This window comes from Lepisosteus platostomus, chromosome 9 (assembly GCF_059453375.1).
Source record: "Lepisosteus platostomus isolate fLepPlt1 chromosome 9, fLepPlt1.hap1, whole genome shotgun sequence".
Classification (NCBI taxonomy): Eukaryota; Metazoa; Chordata; class Actinopteri; order Semionotiformes; family Lepisosteidae; genus Lepisosteus; species Lepisosteus platostomus.
In genome coordinates, this window is record NC_142619.1 from 16045015 (window position 1) to 16064611 (window position 19597).

Sequence of the window (19597 nt, forward strand, 5' to 3'; positions counted from 1 at the left end):
TTCTTCTGTTTTCAGAATGGAATAAACCTTTACTTGTTCCATAGTCAAGCAAGTTAGGTCAGTAACTCAACTGCTTACACACTAATGCCCTCAATACTAGAGTTAACCCAAAGCTTTTAAGTATTGCCTCTATTCTGTAGATGCTTGGAAGCCACTTAAGGAGTTCTTTATCTATTCTGTGTGTATGAATACATACATCAGATACAGTACAGTATTATCAAAGTCAAAATATCAGATTGTCAAAAAATCCTCAAATTATCATGAAGATATATTTCTGAATATTTCTAATAATTGGCTGACATCAACAAACTCAGAAGCTGACACTAGTGCACTTTTTTACGATTTATGAATTAACAGGATTTTACATAGCTGGCATTTGTCTGCACCCTAATTGCCTTGACATTTCAGTACACGTTTAATGTGCTTCCTCCTAGCAGTATAATTGGACTTGTTCTTATGTGAGCAATTTACAAAGATATTGAATTAATCTAGAGATGACTAATGAACTGATCCATTATAGCTGAAACTATGGCTGCTGCACTGTATGTGAGGATGAAAACACACTTCCTTATTAAGCACTGCAAGCAAAAGCCAGGCAGTATGTTGTTTGGTCAATACAAGAGCCCAGCAACTGTCCTAAGTTTTACAGGCTGATGCAACTTGGAAAGTGTCCCATGAAGCCTATGGCGTTCTCCTTTGACTTCTATGGGATAAGAATTTCCTGTGACTGCATCTCTCTTTGGTTTGTGAGATATCATGCTTCAGGATCTTAAATCTGAACTAAATACACAGCTTTTGTTTTTATTTTTTGCTACTGCATACTATACTTCTTAGCATTATGTACTGTAAGGTAACTTTGTTGACAGTACATTATTGATCCTAGAACTACATCAGGGTCCTTCTTGGAACTGGATGAGCTGCAGTTGATGCTTAGTGGATATTACATGGAAGTCTTACCACTACTATTGTTGGAAAAGGGAGCATTATGTGCTAGAGATCATGTGCTAGAGGCAGTGACTTCCCATTTATCTTGCACCTCCTTCTGCTCTCTTTGGGACAGAACATATTACTGAATACTGCTATGCCCTGATATGCTATGACCTATAGGAGAGATAAACCTGATGTCCTGACTAAATTCCAGTCTGATCCTGTAACTTGTGCAATATGTCCAATCTAACGTTCCCCCTTAAATCAAATGATGCATTTCTCACTTCTCCACCAGATCTGCTCTGTAGTGGTGCTGCTAGGACATAATGGCTGCCATGTGTTACTCAGGTGGGTACAAAATTCAGTGGTGCATAAAGTGGATCCCCTAAATGCATAATGTACTTTGGGATAAAAAAGTGTTTTGCTACAGAAAAGATTAACGCTCCCCAATATTTTTCCAGTGAGAAAAATGACAAGAACAAATGACAAGAACAAGAATAAGATTTCCTACCTTGTGTTACTGTATTGGTCATTGTATCAGGTCTTGCCATTTTTAATTTTGGGTGGGGGATGGGATGTGGAAAGAGCAATTTTTCATAGCAAGAGACAAGTGCTTTTCAGGCTTGGACAAAAGATGCCTGGAAAAATCAGGACAAAGAAACAGGCTAGCCAATTCTGTTGATTGGCTGCTTGCTTTCCTTCTGTAATTGAAATGGTAAATTTCTGTCAGTGATGTTGACCCTAGACCTACTTTTATCCACATCTCTATCGATGCATTCATAGTGAATAAACAATCCTAAATCATTTAGGAATCAATATTATGTGCTTTATACCATATAGAATATAGCCTATTGCTGTATTGATTTATTTGTTTTTATTTATATCAAGAAGCTCAGAGCTGTTTTGCTTTCCTCAAGTGAAAAATTTGCTGTTATAACATGGTTTTCTAGGGTTTGTGGTTGTAGGGACAGTACAGTGGTCTGTTTTTACTAGGTCAGTCATTTTTTCCCCATTCACGTGGATTCAAAGGTTTGTGTGACAGTGAATCAGTATTGCTAGTTCCTGCTTCTTCCATCTTGAGATGAGTATTTTAATACATTTATTTTGTTTTGTCAAGTTTATTTTGGGTTAACTGTCTGGACATAGGACAACTTGTCCTCTTTGTACTAGGTCAGAACCAAATATAAGAATGCCAGGCCTTTGAAAGGGTCATAAATGTAACCCCTGTGGTGTTTCTTATATACAGTATAGCAGTATAATTCATTTTATTTTACCTTCACTGAAGCCTGATTGTTTGATTTTGGGATGTCCTAAAACATCAAAATAAAAAAGAAATGTTCTGATATTCAAAGTTCTATTCAAAAAAAGAACTCATACTGTTAATGATAAACAAATTAAAAGCATTGTTGTTTAAAAGCAATGTGTCCCCTGAATTAACCTATCAACTGTTATTCCTCTTATGTTATTTTTCTCTTGTTTCTTCTGCAAGCTTGTGTTTACCTTTTCAGCTCTCTTTTAAATTAAATATACAATATATGGTGTTAGTTTTGTGCAGCAAACTTTTTCATTAAAATCTGCCTAGTACAGAACAATAATCCATTAATGAATAAACATCAGACGTTTGAAAGTGAAGTTCCGTACAAATATCTTGCAACTACAATTTCTACAAAAGTTTTAATATTACCACTAAAATAAATCTAATTACATTAAGAGTAAAAAAACACAGTTCAAGAGATAGGTAATCTTTTACCATGTACAGAAATGGTCAGTGATAAAAAGATCATGTTTGTCAATTTCACTGACATTGAGTTCCTCTGTTTAGAGTTTCATACCCATACCCAAAATTGTCTTTGCAAAGAATTGTGGCTGAGATTGGACTGTAATCCTCATCAGGGGATTTAATATTTATATATTTCTGCTGTTCCGTTAGTAGTGGTTCTAGTGTCCAATATCAAAATGTGTTAATTTATTCTTTGTCCACCCAATGTCATAATTTTCTGATAGCACAATGCTTGAGTTATTTTTCACCATTCATTGTGAAATATTAATAGACATAAAGCTGTAATTAGGATAAATAATTAAGGATAAAAAGGATAAAGCATAGTATGCCACTACAAGCCTTCTTGTCACCTGTTTCAGGCCAGGAACTTATTCAGTGACTCATGGATTTTAAACGTGCAGAAGTTTTAGAAGTCTAGACACAATCAGAAATTAAGCATCAACAATTTACTCAAAATCGTTGCTAGTGTTTTCTGCTTTTTTATAACCACTTTGACTGTTAGTAATGCAGCTTTGATTGGTTGAGAAGAAACGAAATATAAGATTTCACAAAGAAAACCAGCACCCAAGAGTTAAGACTTAATTGTTGCTAATCTTAACATCGGGTTTTCCTTACAATAGAAGACGAAGAATGAAATTTTGGATGAGAAATGTTTTACATTAGAGAACAGAGGTAGGGCAGTCCAATAGGAACTGAGGGTGTGAGGTACAACTCCAGATTTAACAGTATTTTAAGTCAGCTGGAGGTTGAGATGGAAAGAGTGATTTAGAAATTGGACATACTGTAGATCCAGCCAAGCTTATCACAAGGCACACAAAGTATATTTTCTTTGGAACCAAGAGCAATTTGATAATGTAGGACAGCTGAACTGTTGTCGTGAATTGCTGAGAATTTCCTCCTGGAGCTTTAAGCGGTATAGTGAGAGCTTTGCATTGTGAAAGAAAGTAGCTGTAGTGAGGGAACGAAATGATTGGCTCAAAGGGCAGCAAAGACAGAATAATCCGCTGACTATTTGTGAGCTCCTGATGTGGCTGAAACATGTAAATGTAGGGAACTGACTGCTTGGTTACCCGGTTTCCTGTGGACTCTGAAATACGACAATGCATTACAAATGTATTGAACATTGTGGGCACAGTGGAATGGAAAACAAAAACTCCCATTGGGAATAAATAAATTTGTTGGGGATCTGTCCCAATGGAATCAACCCCTCCAGGTGGCGAGGTATATATGGACACCAGTTTTGAACCCAGGCTGTAGTTCTGTAGCAGAAGGCTCTGCACTGACCCAGACGCAGCAGCAGCTTTGAGCTACCTGCACAGAACTGGGTAACAGAAAAGTGGTACACGACCCACTTGTTGATATATGCTGGGGAGCAGGAGGTTATTTTCATTGTTTTCCAGTTATTGCTATTGACATATACTGTAAGTGAGTTTTGACAGTCTCCCAAGTGTGTTTGTACTGGTTGCTTTGATGTCAAGCATGTCTTGCCAAAATTGTGATGAGCTCTGGAGCAACGCACTTGTGCTGAGAATTGCTTGTTGTCATCAAAAAAGCACAGTTTTTTGGATAATGCAATAGAGCAGGCCTAATGGCAGAGAACCGAATAGTGACACATCATTCATAGCGGAGGTGATCTTGGTGCACTGAATATAAATATTTGAATATGAAACATCGGATCAGCTTGTTGCTGTTAAATATAGGAGGATTTTGTAGGAAATCCAATACAGTTTAAGGCAGTAGTCTTGTGGAGATTTTGAGTGGAAAGATTAATTTGCTGCTTATGTGGACAACAGATGGAAGAGGGCACAGAGTCAGTTTTAGAGACACCAGGGGACAGTTAGGATACTTAGACAGATCCTGGGGCTGAGGAGGCAGCATTAGGAACAGCAGGGGCTGAGAGGGAGGAAACCAGGGACAAATTGCTCGTATAGTTTCAGCCATTCAAAATGAGCAAGGTACGCTGCCTTAAAACGCGATGGATGTTGCGCAACATACCGCCTTATACCGCAATATATACCACATGTATTTTGAATTAGGATAATAGTACCTTGTAAAACCGCCAGGTGGAGTTAATAAAGCTTAACGTCTCATGTAAAGCATTTGAGCTGTCGCCTGAAAACGCCCGGTTTTGAATCCTGTCGAGGGACAACCCAATCCACTAGGGACAATCTTTTTACAATTAAGAATTTAAGTTGTAAACTCTTTTGACATTTAATAATTTTAAACTGTATATTACAGTATGTTAATACATTACAAAGTCTGTATATTTTATAAAACCAAGAATGCTCAGTTGGACAAAAGTATACAACCTTCCACATTCATCATAAAAAAATTAATTATGCATAAATATTTTATGCATCAAAGTCTTTAACTTGGTAACTTACATGGGTTCTGGTTTTAACATGCTTGTTCTAACATTATTAAGCTTATATTGTGTATGTTTTATCCTTTTCTAAGAATACGTACTATAGTAAGAACACCACTTGCTGTTAATGTAAAAAAATTAAAGTTGTACTGATTTAATACCACTTGATAGTAATATTAATATGGAGTCGTGTAACTAAGCAGCTAAAATATTTTGGAAACATATTTTGGAAATTTTGAAAACATTTTGACATTCATTTTTCTTTTTTTAAAGCTTGTATTGTTCTTATAGTGGTAATGGAGAACATACTGTACAGTATGTTGAAACTGTACCATGACAGTGAAGACGTGTTACACCTTCAAGTAAGCCAGTGCCTGTTGTTTACTATTTTGAGACGAGGTTGTGTAACTGCAGAAATTATTCTGTACACTGAAGAGTTATAGACTCTTATAGACACGTTGTGTATCGCCTCATACACTTATTAAAATGTTCCAATTTTGATGCGATACGGAAGATATTATCAATTGTATTAATTAATGAATGACTTTGGGCAGGCTGTAAGCTCAAAGTATTACCATGGTCCACTTTCTTTGTAAACGTCTGCATCAATTTAACTCATTCACCTGTGATTACGTGAAAACATTTTGCCTGCCCTTTTCAGCTATAGGCAAAGCTGTGGAGCAGTGCGTTGGCATGCGACTCGTGTGCGGCAGATTAGGGGTTTGAGCCCAGCTTCTGGCATGAGCTTTCCTCTAACATATAAACATTTCTTTAAAAAACTAAAATAGAAAATATTATGGACACTACAGTATATTGAAATGTTTGACATTTCAAACTGCTTCTATTTTAAAATTGTATTTAGTTCGGGGTGATTTGTCACTGTTTTCACAAACTTCAATATACTGTGTAGAGGAGTGTTGCACTCCACTGTTTGTTATGTAAAATAGACAGTTTTTCTCAGTGGATGGGATACATTTTCGGTAGCATGCACTGCTGTCATTGTTGCTCTTTAACATAAGGCAACCAGCAATCAAATGTCCTGTTTTTTCTTAACATTCTTGACTGAGAAAGCTTTAGAGAACTTTACATTTTTATTTTCAACATTTTGTAAATATGACGTTTGCATTGGCGTTTTTATTAATTTTTTACTTAAGCGTACGGAGGAGTGTCAGCTGTCAAGGAGAGCTCCACCCTTCCTCCCTCTCCTTCCCCCCACAGACAGACTGATAAAGCAATTTTGAAGTGTTAACTATCCAGCCATTGCAAAGGGTTCAACTGTAGCAGCCACAAATAAAAAATAAACGTGCTTTCTGCTGATGGTAACTGTAAAAAAGTGTCACGTTTCACATCCTTGCGAGACAATCATGACATTCTCATCATGAGTTCTCATCAAAGGTTTGATGTTTTTTTATTTTGAAACCGTGATCTTGACATGCAGGTGTGAAGTAGAGTTAACAGTTTCAGATTTAAAAGGTTATTAATAATATCTTCCGTGTCCCATTAACATTGGAATGTTCTTATAAGTGTAAAAAGAGGCGATACACAACGTGTCTCCTCTATAACTCTTCTGTTTACAGAGAAATTCTGCCAGAGCCACACAGCATTGTCCAATAATACTCTTCTTGTGTCTAAGTTCTAGTTTAGCAGGATTTGCGAGACAAGCACATTGTTTAATGGTGATGACATTACCCACATCTATATCACTGTACAACACAAGTTTGAGTCAGAGTGTCTGTTAATAAAACCGAGCACTTTACAATACATACAGTATAACTATTGCATGATTTCTTTATCCATTTCAGCTAAATGAGAGGAATCAAATCAGTCAATTGTAAAAATAACTCTTCTTCCCTCCTTTGTTTAACTTAAAGAATTTTGCGAAGAAATCCTTAATGACAATATTATCTCTTAAATTTATCCAGAAACACAAATTCACACCAACAACAACCTATAATAGTGGACTAATTTTATATATTCGGTGTAAGAAACAAAGTAATTCTCTGATCGGGTTTGAACCGCCTGGTTGCAGCACAGTACATGACAGTCCGTTGCTATTACCACTATAAGGACAATAATATATATATATTTTAAAAACAAACGTCAAATATTTCCAAAATGTCCCCTTGTGATAATTTAGCTGCTTAGTTAAACTTAATATAGTCAGCAGGAGCACGTAAAAAGTTTTCCAAAATAACCACAGTAAGTAACTGATTGAAAGACTTTGATCCTTAAAATGTTTATGAAGAAACATATGGTGTGTATTTTTTATTTAATCTACTAATACCAGCCATAAACAGCTTACATAATATGTTTATATTTCTAAATTAATATCATTTATGATGTTCAGAGACATTATGCTCCTTTTATTTTGGTTATTAGCTACCAAAACTTCCTTTTAGTTGTAAAATTCTATATTAATATTCAGTATTAAGCAGATTTAAACATGCACAGGAAAGAGATTGAATGAAGCAATCGTTTCACTAACAACCAATGCACCACGAGTGCCGCCTGTCGGTCATTTTGGCCTTCCAATCACATACATGTACTGCGGTATAACACGCTAATCTGCAGATAATTTTACGCAGTATGGGGTTTTACCACGCATTGTGAATGGTTGCATCTGTATGGGACAGTGGCACGAAGAAGGCAGAATTACAAGCTTGCTGACTGAGCCGGAAATTGGATGCAGAACAGACCCGGGGCCAATGAGATGTCATCAGGAACACCGGGGGCCAAGAGGGAGGAACCCTCGGGTGAGTCGGGTACTGGGGAACAAAAGCAGAAGAGAGTACAGGAGAAAGTCTAATTTTGTGAACATTTTAGTGAATTTGTGTTTGTCCAGAGCAGCCTGGGTTTGCAGGCGCAATAACAGAATGGCTGTGAGTCGGGTTGTTTTGAAAATGATGGTATGACAACATCAGATTTCAGTCATCAGCAATGCATGGAATTCTGAAAAAGACCTGGGGATGGGACAGGCTGAGGTTGAAAAGTGGTTTACTGAGATGGCAAAGGGGCAGATTGAACACTTGTGGGTATAGGCTGAACGTGCAAGGATTCCTGGCTGAGATTAAAAGGCTATTTATCTGAGCAGCAAATTGAAATATCCATTAAAAAGTTAAATGTGTTTTAGTTGATTACGAATCACTGACACATTAAACTAATTAAAGTTGGCTGTTGTCATCCCACCCGAACTAAACTTCATTTAAATTAAATTGAAATTCTTAGTGCAGACTGATCAGAACTTTCAAAAAGTTGATCACAACACCCCAAGGACTAATAATAATAATAATAATAATAATAATGTTTCTTTATTAGCCCTATACAATTTCTTGCATTAGGAATGTGTCTTTTCGCATACCCCAGCTTTTCTCCAGGGAGACACAGACACAGAGACAGGGAGAGAAGCTTGGGGTCAGAGCGCAGGGTCTGCCATTGTACAGCGCCCCTGGAGCAGTTGGGGTTAAGGGCCTTGCTCAGGGGCCCAACGGAGTAGGATTCCTCTGCCAGCCACGGGATTTGAACCGGCAACCTTCCGGTCACAGGCGCAGATCCTTAGCCACAGAGCCACCGCTCCGCCCACTGTGGTTGAGAAATCAATATATAGTAGCCAATTAATCACTTAAATCCATTCATATACCAATGAAATCGAATTAACTCATCAACAGGTATTCCTCATCATTAAATATTCTTTAATCCTCTCTTTCTTTTCAGAAAGTATTTTATTTAATTAACGTCTGAGTCTGCTCTATTTTCTATTGACCATGTATCTTCTGCTGCACCTCTAACCATAACATTCTTTAAGATGCTGCTTTTAAAGGTGCTATATAAAAAAAGTTATTATTATTATTTTTGTTGTTGTTGAAGGTTAAGTCTCATTATACAGAAATACATATTTGTTGGAATATTTATTGGTTTAGAGAAAAAACACTCAAGGTTCAGTAGAAGATCACTGTATGTTAAGAAACACATAATTGTGTTTCGGTAGAAAGAAACACAGTTATGTTTCTGCATAAAGAACATTTACTGCACAAAGACTGCTGCCCAGCATTGTATAGGTCTTTTATGTAGCTATTAAAAAATAATTATTGAAATAAACTCTGATTTAATATATCACGAATTACTGCAGCTTCTTATAATTTAAATATCACATTGTCAAAGAGATTATTAATATAACAAATATTATTCATGAAAGGACAATGGCAAGTCAAGTTTGGATGGATTAGACTATAAAGGAAAAAGAAAACAGGTGAGGATTTTTGTATATTGTATGTCTAGCCTGTTTTGAGTGCAATAAGATGTTTTCCTTTGCAAATTCTGAACCATTAAAAGAAAATACAAACTGACAGCCATTAAATTTGTGTGTTAATAGTACCCTAAAGCCACCTTTTGTGGATGAATATCTAAGCCATTGTCACTAACAATAACAAGAAACATGTTGGGTTTCTATGGAAACCCTGTAGATGTTTGTGATAAAAAAGCAATGATATCTGGTCTGCTTGTCTAACTTCTCAATGGGGCTTCAGGCCTAATATTCAAATGTGGCATAGTACAGTATGTAAATGATTTTTAAAGAATTCTTTCACATATTGTAGGGTAGATGTTTCACATTAAGTCATCGGAATAATGAGTTGCAGGAAAAAAATATTACGTTGCTTTTACCGGTAAAAGTATTTGGTATTTGATTATTTGCAGTGAACATCATAATGAGTAATAGTGAAGTATAAGGAGTTTAGATCTATTTAATGCACGTTAATGTGGAAAGCGCACAACATTCAGTGCAGGAAACAGTATGGTACTGGTTAATCATTTCATTATTTTCATAGAGCCTATAGAACATCTTCATTACTCTGCTTTATTGGGTAAAAACATCCTTTAGCAAATGTGAAGGGTGAGCCTGTTTCTTTGCCTTCTGTCTCTTCATCATAAACTCGTAGATGGATCAGAGGTAGCATTCACATGCAGAACCTTCTAAGATGTTCAGAGGTTCTTAAATCAAAGAATAGGAGAGAATGATGAGAATTATACCCAGGATCCCCATATTTGATTAAATAAGCTTCTTTAAATTGCGCCTCTCACCTTGTACTGGTGGTTAACTGGCATCCACATACAGTTAATAAATGGGTTCTTAGTGGTTCAAATGCATCTCTCAGAGAAAGGCATGTATAATTACATTTCATAATTGCCATTTTAATTAGACTTCTTCAAAATAAACCTTCCAATCCATCTTGCCAGAGGACATTATAAAGAACAACTTTGCCATTTTTGACCGATTCATGTTGTAAATGCAGGCAAGATCTTCTTCATGGGAGAATGGTGTGATTATTGAGACATCCATCTTACCTCCTTCTCTGTAGCCAGTAATGGAGCAGGCATAATCTCAAGTTAAAGGGCTTTGGAGTCATAAATTAAAAAAAAAAATAGGCTTAATGTTCCAAAATTCTGCTTTTGCTTTTCTTAATTTTCTTCTGGGTTTTCTACTGGCTTGTATGTAATGCCAGTGCATGTTTAATTTGCTTGTGAAATAGGATCCAGGGCAGTATGTTTCAATTTTTATAAGATTCTTAAAGAAAATTAAATTGGCAATTCACACAGGATGAGCTCCTATTGTTTCTGCAGGTGTCCTTCTGCCTTTGTGCACATTGAGATGGTACAGTAGAGAACCCTTACTGCCCTCTTCTGGGCCTTTGGCTTACTTGTCACTCTCAGGCCTTCCATTAACAATTTAGTGCCGGTCCAGATATTTCAGTTATTCTTGTCTAGCTTCCTGCTGGGCAGGGATGTGCTTCTACACAAGGACTATCACAATTATTAGACCGGAAACATTGTGCACTTTGCCTGCAAGTAAGATTCAACCTTCGCTCCAGATATTGCACTCGGATCACTATTCTGCTATACTTTTAAGATGTAGCTCTTTAGATTAAGTCCATTATAAACTATGGACAAAATGTGAATTTCAGGGATACATTTGTGATTCCTGCTTTTCAATAATGCTAACTCATTCAGGCTTTTACTACAATACAAATCTTACCAATGAACTCAGCTCCTCCATCTGCATAGATAAGTACAGCTTCACACTCATCACTTGCTAGCAAAATGTCATTCTGTCTTCCAAGTGTCTGCTCAGGAATGGGAAGTGACAAGACATCTGTCTAATTAATGCATTAGACAGATTATATCACTGCAACGTAGCACAGCATTCACAATTTCTCCTACTGTTCAGCAATCCCGTATTATAATAGAGGACTTCAAGACATCCGTCACCCCTTAACCCACATGGTTGGATACCCTGCCTAATGTGGATAATGACTTCAGAATGCTTTTTTGAAACGTATCATAATTTTCAGTGCCACATTAAGGCTTAAAAAAAAAAGTGTAATAGCTGCAACCCTAATGGTATTCTGTGCTGTACCGTGACTGGACATTTAAAAAGAAACTAGACGTTTTATCTCATTGAAATTAATTTGCTGTCTTCACTGAATTGCTCCTCTTTGTTCCCTTTATTGCAGATAATATGGAGGTAAAATGTCACGCAAAACTGGTGACGTCTTTGTTATCTGCAGATAAAGGGGAGCTATCTCCCACAGTCCTACAGTAATTTGGTTAGGTCTGTCTGTATTATACAATTAAATATAATACTGTGATAATTGGCAACAGACACTGCATAACATAATGCAAGCGATGTGCAGTTGACATTCCTATAATGCTCTGCATGCCATAATGTAAAGTCACTTAATAACGTGATCTTACCAATACCACAAATTAATTCAAGAGTCTTGCATAGGATGCAGTTCTTGTAAAATGAGAGCTTTGAACTTTTGAGATTAATTCAAGATTATGTTTCATTGCATCGTGTCAGTAATGCTTCGAAGTCTGAGGTTCATAAAAGTATTTATGTTTCTCATTAGAGTTAAATTGCTTTTGTAGCAGACTGGACAATCTAATCACAGCTGTACCATATAGAGCTGTGATCTGCTCCATCCTATTTAATATGAGTTCTTTCTTTCGACCCATTCAAACAAACTTAGTTGGAATGATTTGTCTGAGTATAATAGGGCAGTAATAACACTTAAGATGTTTTGAAGTTTTTTTTTTAACATCAAGTGTAAACCCCTTTAAAATGTATTGTATTTTTCCCACACAGCTCTTCAAAAAAGTCTAACTTAATGCACAGAATTTCAACATGCAAAAAGATGTCTCGTGATGTTTTTACTGTTCCTTTCTGTCAGGGTCTAATACAACTTTAGTCTTTTAAGGATATGTATGGCTAAATGCTGCTGGATGTTTAATGAATCGTATTTTCTCCCACTTTGCAAACCTTAGGTATTTATTTGTTGAACTCAATAGACTGACCATGTTTGTTTTGTTCTATTGTGTTTTTATTTTTTAAGGTGCAGCCTATACTGTATATTGTTGAATTCTACAGAATTGGGAACATTCTGTCCTGTGCTGTGATATTTAGTGTAATTTGCAATAAATTAAAGTAGTTTTTAAAAAGACTGTTCATCCATCTTCTAAACCACTTTATCCAGTACAGGTTTGTGAGATAACCAAAGCTTTTTCTTGCACAAGGCAGGATATACTCCAGACAGGACGCCAGTCCATCGCAGGGCAGACACAGACAAACACACACACATGTACAAGTAGCGATTTTACAGAAGCCACTTAACTTACCAGCATTTCTGTGGAGGTCTTTGTGGAAAACAAGAACACCCAGAGGAAACCCATGCCAACACAGTGAGAACGTACAGACTCCATGCAGATAGCTTTCCAGGAGTTGAACCCAAGGATCCAGCATTACAAAGCAGTAATGCTTAGCACTGTGGCACTCCTAGGCTGTTCATTTTTAATTGATATATCTTAAAAATCTGTACTACATTTTTTGTAATAATTTACTTTGCAAAGTAATGTTTATGTTTTAAATAACTGGAATGAGATGTTTAATAAACAATTCAAATTAATCATCTAAGTTATAATGTTTTGCTTTAATGATCTGACTTTTGAGAGGGGAAGGGTCCCATTGCCTATGATATTTTAGTTTTCATTAAGGCTGAAAAGTTTTGAATTGCTGCCTTCTAGTGCCGAATATAAGAAACAGCTTCAACAAGAAATTTGCATTGGCTGCTGTCAGGAAATCGTGAATGCTATTTGTCATTGCTTATGATTTGTTTAATTGTTTTCTTATGTATGATTCTCTTTCATTCTCCTTCAGGACACACCAGACTATAACAATGTGCAGGAACTGCAATATTTAGACATAGTCATCTCAGAGACCCTGCGTATGTTCCCTCCTGGTTTCAGGTAAATACTCCATGTATAAATACTGTACATATTCACGAAACACTACCATACATATTTACATGGTGAATGCTGTATATACTGTAGCATATATATAATTATAATTATAATTATAATTATATATATAATATATAATTTTAATGTTAATTTTTAAAATATTTAGATTTCATTAAAAAAAGAGATACTAACAAAGGGAGACAGTTACACAATGTGGTAACTAGAGGTGTCTCCATTCAAAAGCCCAGATTTATTTTAAAACAGTTGATGATCTTCCTGTGACAATAAAGCATAAAACACAATTGGGAAAATATATCCTTCAGGCTTATCTTCAGTGTAGGGTAGACAAAGTCATTCAGTGCTTACAATTAAACAATACACATAATTGAATAACACTGTAAAATAAAGACCACTCTTCAGGTCTTTTAGAAGACATACTGTAGTAAACTTTAACTCAACAGAAAGGTAAGTGTACAGATCTTAAGAAAGTTTCCCCCCAGCGAAACAAAGCCCACTAACACACGGCACATGTGTACTCAGAATAAAGAGGGGAAAAACTCAGCATAGATGTTGATCCAAGTCGCTGAGGCCTGTCACTTTTAATTTTTGGCCTTGGCCTGACTAGAGAAGTAATTTCCTTGTCACAGATGTATTTTACAGAAACAGACTAGCTAAAGAACCAGATATAGAAATCTATGTATTTGGATAAGGCACAACTCCTGCATGCTTCATTTAAATCTGTTTCAGAGACATACTGCATCTCTGAATCTTTCTTACAACACTACCAATATCCACCGACAACCAGAATATTTCTCCAAGATACATCAAATGAAGAATTCAGATAACAAGTGATCTCTAAAAGGGTCAAAACAGGCCCATTATGTTTGAATCACAACAGTTTCCCACTGTCCATGAGGATTGTCAATTAAATCTCATTAGAGCTCCTGCATATCTATTATCCTGACCATTATTTGAAAATCTGGATTAAATTAGAGGACCCAATATTAAAAACACTCTGGTGCGTAAATCCCCATAAACTCAGCTGGGTTTTTCAGCATTTTAACTAGAGTTTCGGCTAAGTGATTCTGGGAGTCTAACTTTTGCAGTCCCTGTTAATGGCCAAGTCTGGTCACTTGACTTGAGAAGATTTTTTGTAACGTCCTTCTTGGTTGTCTTTTTGACAGTTTGGTGTTGCTCCACAGGTTTGCACGGGATGCTGCAGAGGACTGTACTGTAAATGGGCAGTTTATTCCCCGTGGTGCTACAGTTGAAATTCCTGCAGGTTATTTACATTATAATGCTGACTACTGGCCTGAGCCTGAAAGGTTCATTCCTGAGAGGTAGGAAACATTATATTTAGATTATAATGGTAGACTGTAGCAAATGGTTTAAACTTTGAAACTACATGTAATCCATCCGTTATCATAAAGTTGGTAACCTTGAGAGTTATGGCAATCTGTAGCCTATCCCAGAGTCACAAGATGGGACTGAGAGCATACCACTGCTGCAATCCTATATAGCCGTGGTTTTCAAACTGTGTATAGAAAGGAATAGGAATGCGTGCTACGAACGTAAGTGGCTACTGTAATTGTATTTAAAAAAAGGTCTCTTCAGCAAATAGGGAGGTTGGAGATTTTGGAACAATGTCAATCCTGTGAGCACAGGAAAGCGTGATAGATAACAGAAAAATATTTAAGAACTGTTCTAGGGTAATTTGAGAAAAATACACCGAGCGTCTATGTGTTTCGCTTCCATGTGAAAGAAATAAAAACTTCTTTTAACTTCTGAGATGGACTCCTGAAATGGAAACGGGGGAAAATGCAAGCTTGCAGATTGCTGAAGCTGGTAAGCCCCACACTACTTGTGAAGAACTTTGTATACCGTTGGCAAAAGAGCTGACACGTATTATGTGTGGAGAAAAAGCTGCTAAACAGTTCCACCTCACTCGTAGAATTATTGATATGGCAGATGATGTCAAAACAGTGCTGATAGAGCACGTTAAGAGGAGCAGATGCTTTTCACTGCAATTAGATGAGTTTGTAGATGCCGTTGAATTGGCCAGTTTGCTCATTTATGTTAGATACGAGTTTGAGGGCACGTTCCTTGAGGACTTTCTGTTCTGTAGGCCACTACCAACAAAAACTACAGGAGAGCACATATTTCAGCTTCTGAATGAATTTATCAAAGAGAATGTAATCGACTGGATAACAGGCAGACACAGCGATGTAGTTGCACAAATTAGATAGGTTTCTCCAGATATGAAGTGGACACACTGCAGCCTCCACCACAAGGCCTTAGCAATCAAGAAAATTCCTGAGGATTTACAGTAAAATCTGTTAGACTCTGCTGTCAAAGTGTGAACTGTATCAAGGCTTAATCAATGAATTCACATCTGCTTTGCTCTACTAAACAGGCTCACCCCTCTCACTGAAATGGTGTCACGGCCTCCACTAATCAGACACAAGCCCCTGCTTCTTCCCACAGATGCTGACGGATATCCTAATTATCCAACCACGTCCCTAGTCCTGCACCACACCTTCCGACCACCCACTACTTAAGTGCTCCTAACCTGCACCTCCTCGCTCAGTATTAAGTTCGTTCTTATAAAGCTCACCTTCCTTATTAACTCCTTGTCTGAGAGAACTATTGTCTTGTGAAAACCCGGATTCTTGACCTATGCATCCCCCTGACCATGACTTTTGGCAACGCGACTCGGCTAAGTACACCAGGCATCTGCTCTCCATATAATTTCCTTGCTTAACATCTTTAGCTAAACACTGCGTAGGGTCCAGTCCCCTTGCTGAACCTTCTGGCACGTTACAAACAGTAAGTGCTCAGTGCTATTTTTATTACATGTGAGAGTGTGCGCGCACGCGCACATGTTGGTCATTTCTGGGAATTTCTGGGGTTCCTATGAGAAGATGACTTGTGCTGTAGTTGGTACTTGGATACTTTGGTTTGATCAGGGGTGGAACTTGGTCCAAAAAGTTTGAGAACCACTGCTATATAGGATGTAGTACATCAGAGGAACTCCCTTAAAAATCAAAAGAACAAGTTATAATTTCAGAACAACTGTACAGTACATAAGATGATCTAATATTAAATAATAATATCCTTACGTTAAATACTGTGTTGTTAAGAAATCCTTGAAGACCTATTAAATCTAAAAATGTTGGTCTGAGAAAGGAATTATAGTTTCTTAAACTTGTAGCATGTGTAAGTAAAGAAACCACCACAACTCAACATGTGTGATATTTCTTTATCTAAGGCAACAGAAACAATAGCAAATCATTCCTGATGTTCATGAGCTGAGTTGATTCCTTTTCATAAGGTTTCACCCATTATAGACCTTTGTGAGATCTACACTAGTACCTTCTGTCTGCACATTGTTTAATATTTTTAGCACATTTTATGTTCAAGCAGCTGTGTCTTATTTATAATGTTTTTGTTTTAGTAATCATTTTGATTTTTAGAAAGTTATGTATATACATTCACTGTGTTGAAAGACTGAAGACACACTTTTGTAGAGCTCATTATTACTGAACACTGTGGTGTCAGAGCTATTTATCTCTTTCCTGTGATTTGGCAGTGTAAATGAAATTCACTGTTTGATATTGGGTTCAACAATTCCCAGGTTCACAGCAGAAGCCAAGGCCGAAAGGCATCCATTTGCTTACCTGCCATTTGGTGCAGGACCTCGCAGCTGTGTAGGCATGAGGCTGGCATTGTTGGAGGCGAAGATTGCCATGCTCCGCATTTTTCGAAGGTTCCAGTTTGAAACCTGCCCACAGACAGAGGTGTGAGCATTCTCCTAACAGAAATTTTATTTTTCTTCTGAATTTAACTATACTTAGGAATTGGTATTTTCAATTGAAATGAATGTAAACAATTGCAGACATAGACGAGATGCAATTACATGAGAATAAGCAAAATCTCTGTGTTATCATCAGTGATCTCATTAATCAGGAGTACATTTATTTTCTTGCAAGATTATTATAAAGAAAATAATAATAGGTATAAATCACATGTAAAGAAGAGAGTGAAAATGGAAAGAGCTTGTGCTTCTATGTGAATTATCAGAGCTAGACTGTATCAGGATTTTTACTGAATTGATCGATTTCTTTACTTTGTAACCTGTTTCCTGGATTTAATTTCAGATTCCTCTGGAGTTAAAATCCAACTCCACCCTTGGACCCAAAAATGGAATATTTCTCAAAATAATACACCGACAGCCAGTTGCATGCCACAAAGAAGATTTGTAACTCTACTGTGTCTCTGACTGTAATAATTTGCTCATGATTTACTCACTTTTTCTTTAGATATGTTAATTTTTTTACATTTCAGGGCATTTGGGAGTATGTACTGTACTGATAACTATATATTTTTAGGTTTAAATATGTATTGTGTGCTTCTCAAATAGTTTTCAATGAGTGAGTTTATATTAGAAAATGAAGAAAGAGACAACACAGGTGTTTAAAGAAGAACTGTTTTTTTTAGAACATAGTCTGGAGAGAAAATGTAAACAGCTCAACCAGTAAAAGTGTGCATTCATAACAAATGCACAGAGTCCTCATCTCACTAGTCATTAGCTGGATTTGAAGGGGAATGTCCAAGTACTGACAGAGGTTAATTTTGAATTGACCAAAACTGCAATACCTGTCCCTGTGAGTGGCTAGCCACTTTTGAGTTTGCGGTGTTATCACCAAGAGCCACAAACTGTAAAACAATGCTGGAAGCATTGTGGAGTTAGTGCACACATGATGGTTTTGATTGACAATGATGGACAAAATGATGGACAAATACATGTTTTGGAAGGAGAAATGACAATACCAAACTGTATTGGTAGAAAAACAAAAAATAGAAATTCTAAATTTAATAGCAGATCAATACTAAGTTTTGGATTGTATGGCTTTTAGATAATTATTGCACAATAATTTAAACATACTTGGATATGGTGAGTTTGTTCCTGTTTGGTACACATACAAAAGGCTAAGCCAACAGGGGAAAAGTAATCTTTTCCAATTGACAGTTCAAAAGTTAAAGTTTATTGAGGTCATACTAAACTGTCAGTTTGATAAAGATCCGTACCCTACCACCATTGATTTTTCAGGTAATCAAGATCCATGCTAGAAATGCTGTATAAAAAGAAATGTGACAAATATGTTAACTTTTTTGCATTATCCATAATAAAAAAAAATATTGGTAACAGACAATTAATTGTAATCATATTGATGATTCCTGGAGATCATAAAGGATCTCTTTTCTGTATAAAGTAAGTTGTATGTATGACATCTGTGATGAATATACTGTAGGTTGTTTTTCTAGTATGAAATGAAATGACATATGACATTACAGTTGTTAAGGTGGATCCTGATGGATCTTAGAATCAAAATTTTGACATTTCATTCTCAAACCACAGTAATAACTACTGGAAAATCCAGTAGTGCTTCCTCTTCTATGGTAGATATGAGTAAATATAAACATTAACAGAAACTTAATTCACAGTAATTCACAAAGAGCTTAATGTGATTTGATACTACATAGGTTATGTTTTCTTTTGCACTTTTTTTCCTGGGAAAGGCAATGACAATGGCCTACTTTTACTTTGTACTGATGTCTTTTTTCTGCTTCATTTTACATACTGTAACTGTATTTACTATTCTCACAAAGTAAATACTTAAAATGTTAAATCTGCACTGTGTTCGTCCTGCTTTAGGAGTGGAGTGTGGTAAGCATTCTCCTTGAAACAGTGAATTACACATAGTAATCCCAACATGCAGGATTCTTGTAGCCAATTATGCCACCTAGTGATTCAAAGATTCTAGAGATCTTATTCCTACTTAGGCACCCAGATCTCCCTCAGCCCGACACAAGATGTATTCAAAACGGGAACTGTGTTCTTCAGTCTCACACTGAATTACCATAGGGCACATTTAGCCTACTTACATAAAGCATATAAAGTCCTTATTTCTCAATACAGTAATAATAATAATAATAAACTTTATTTTATATAGCGCCTTTAAAGGTGGCTTCTCAAAGCGCTTTACAGGATGACAATAACAATAAATAAGAAGACTACAACAATAAATAAGAAAATTTCACAAGACAGGACACAATTATAATTACAACAATACAACAATAACAATAGAGGAGACCATGGAAGATGGTATTAAGAAGAGCAGAGGGGTGAAGAATGGAACCAGTTAAGTAAAGGCTTTTCTGAAAAGGAGGGT

The 19597-nt window shown here is 36.4% G+C and overlaps 1 protein-coding gene across 1 annotated transcript in view; it reads left to right on the top strand.

Moving 5' to 3' along the window:
• tbxas1 (thromboxane A synthase 1 (platelet)) overlaps window positions 1–19054 on the top strand; it is a 132623-nt gene extending 113569 nt beyond the window's left edge. Inside the window, exons 11-14 of the mRNA XM_088646958.1 lie at window positions 13282–13370; window positions 14567–14704; window positions 16999–17161; window positions 17522–19054. Of these exons, the coding sequence (XP_088503084.1) occupies window positions 13282–13370; window positions 14567–14704; window positions 16999–17161; window positions 17522–17626 (495 nt within the window). The 3' untranslated portion in view covers window positions 17627–19054. The remainder of the gene's footprint in view (window positions 1–13281; window positions 13371–14566; window positions 14705–16998; window positions 17162–17521) is intronic.
• Window positions 19055–19597: the final 543 nt, after the last annotated feature.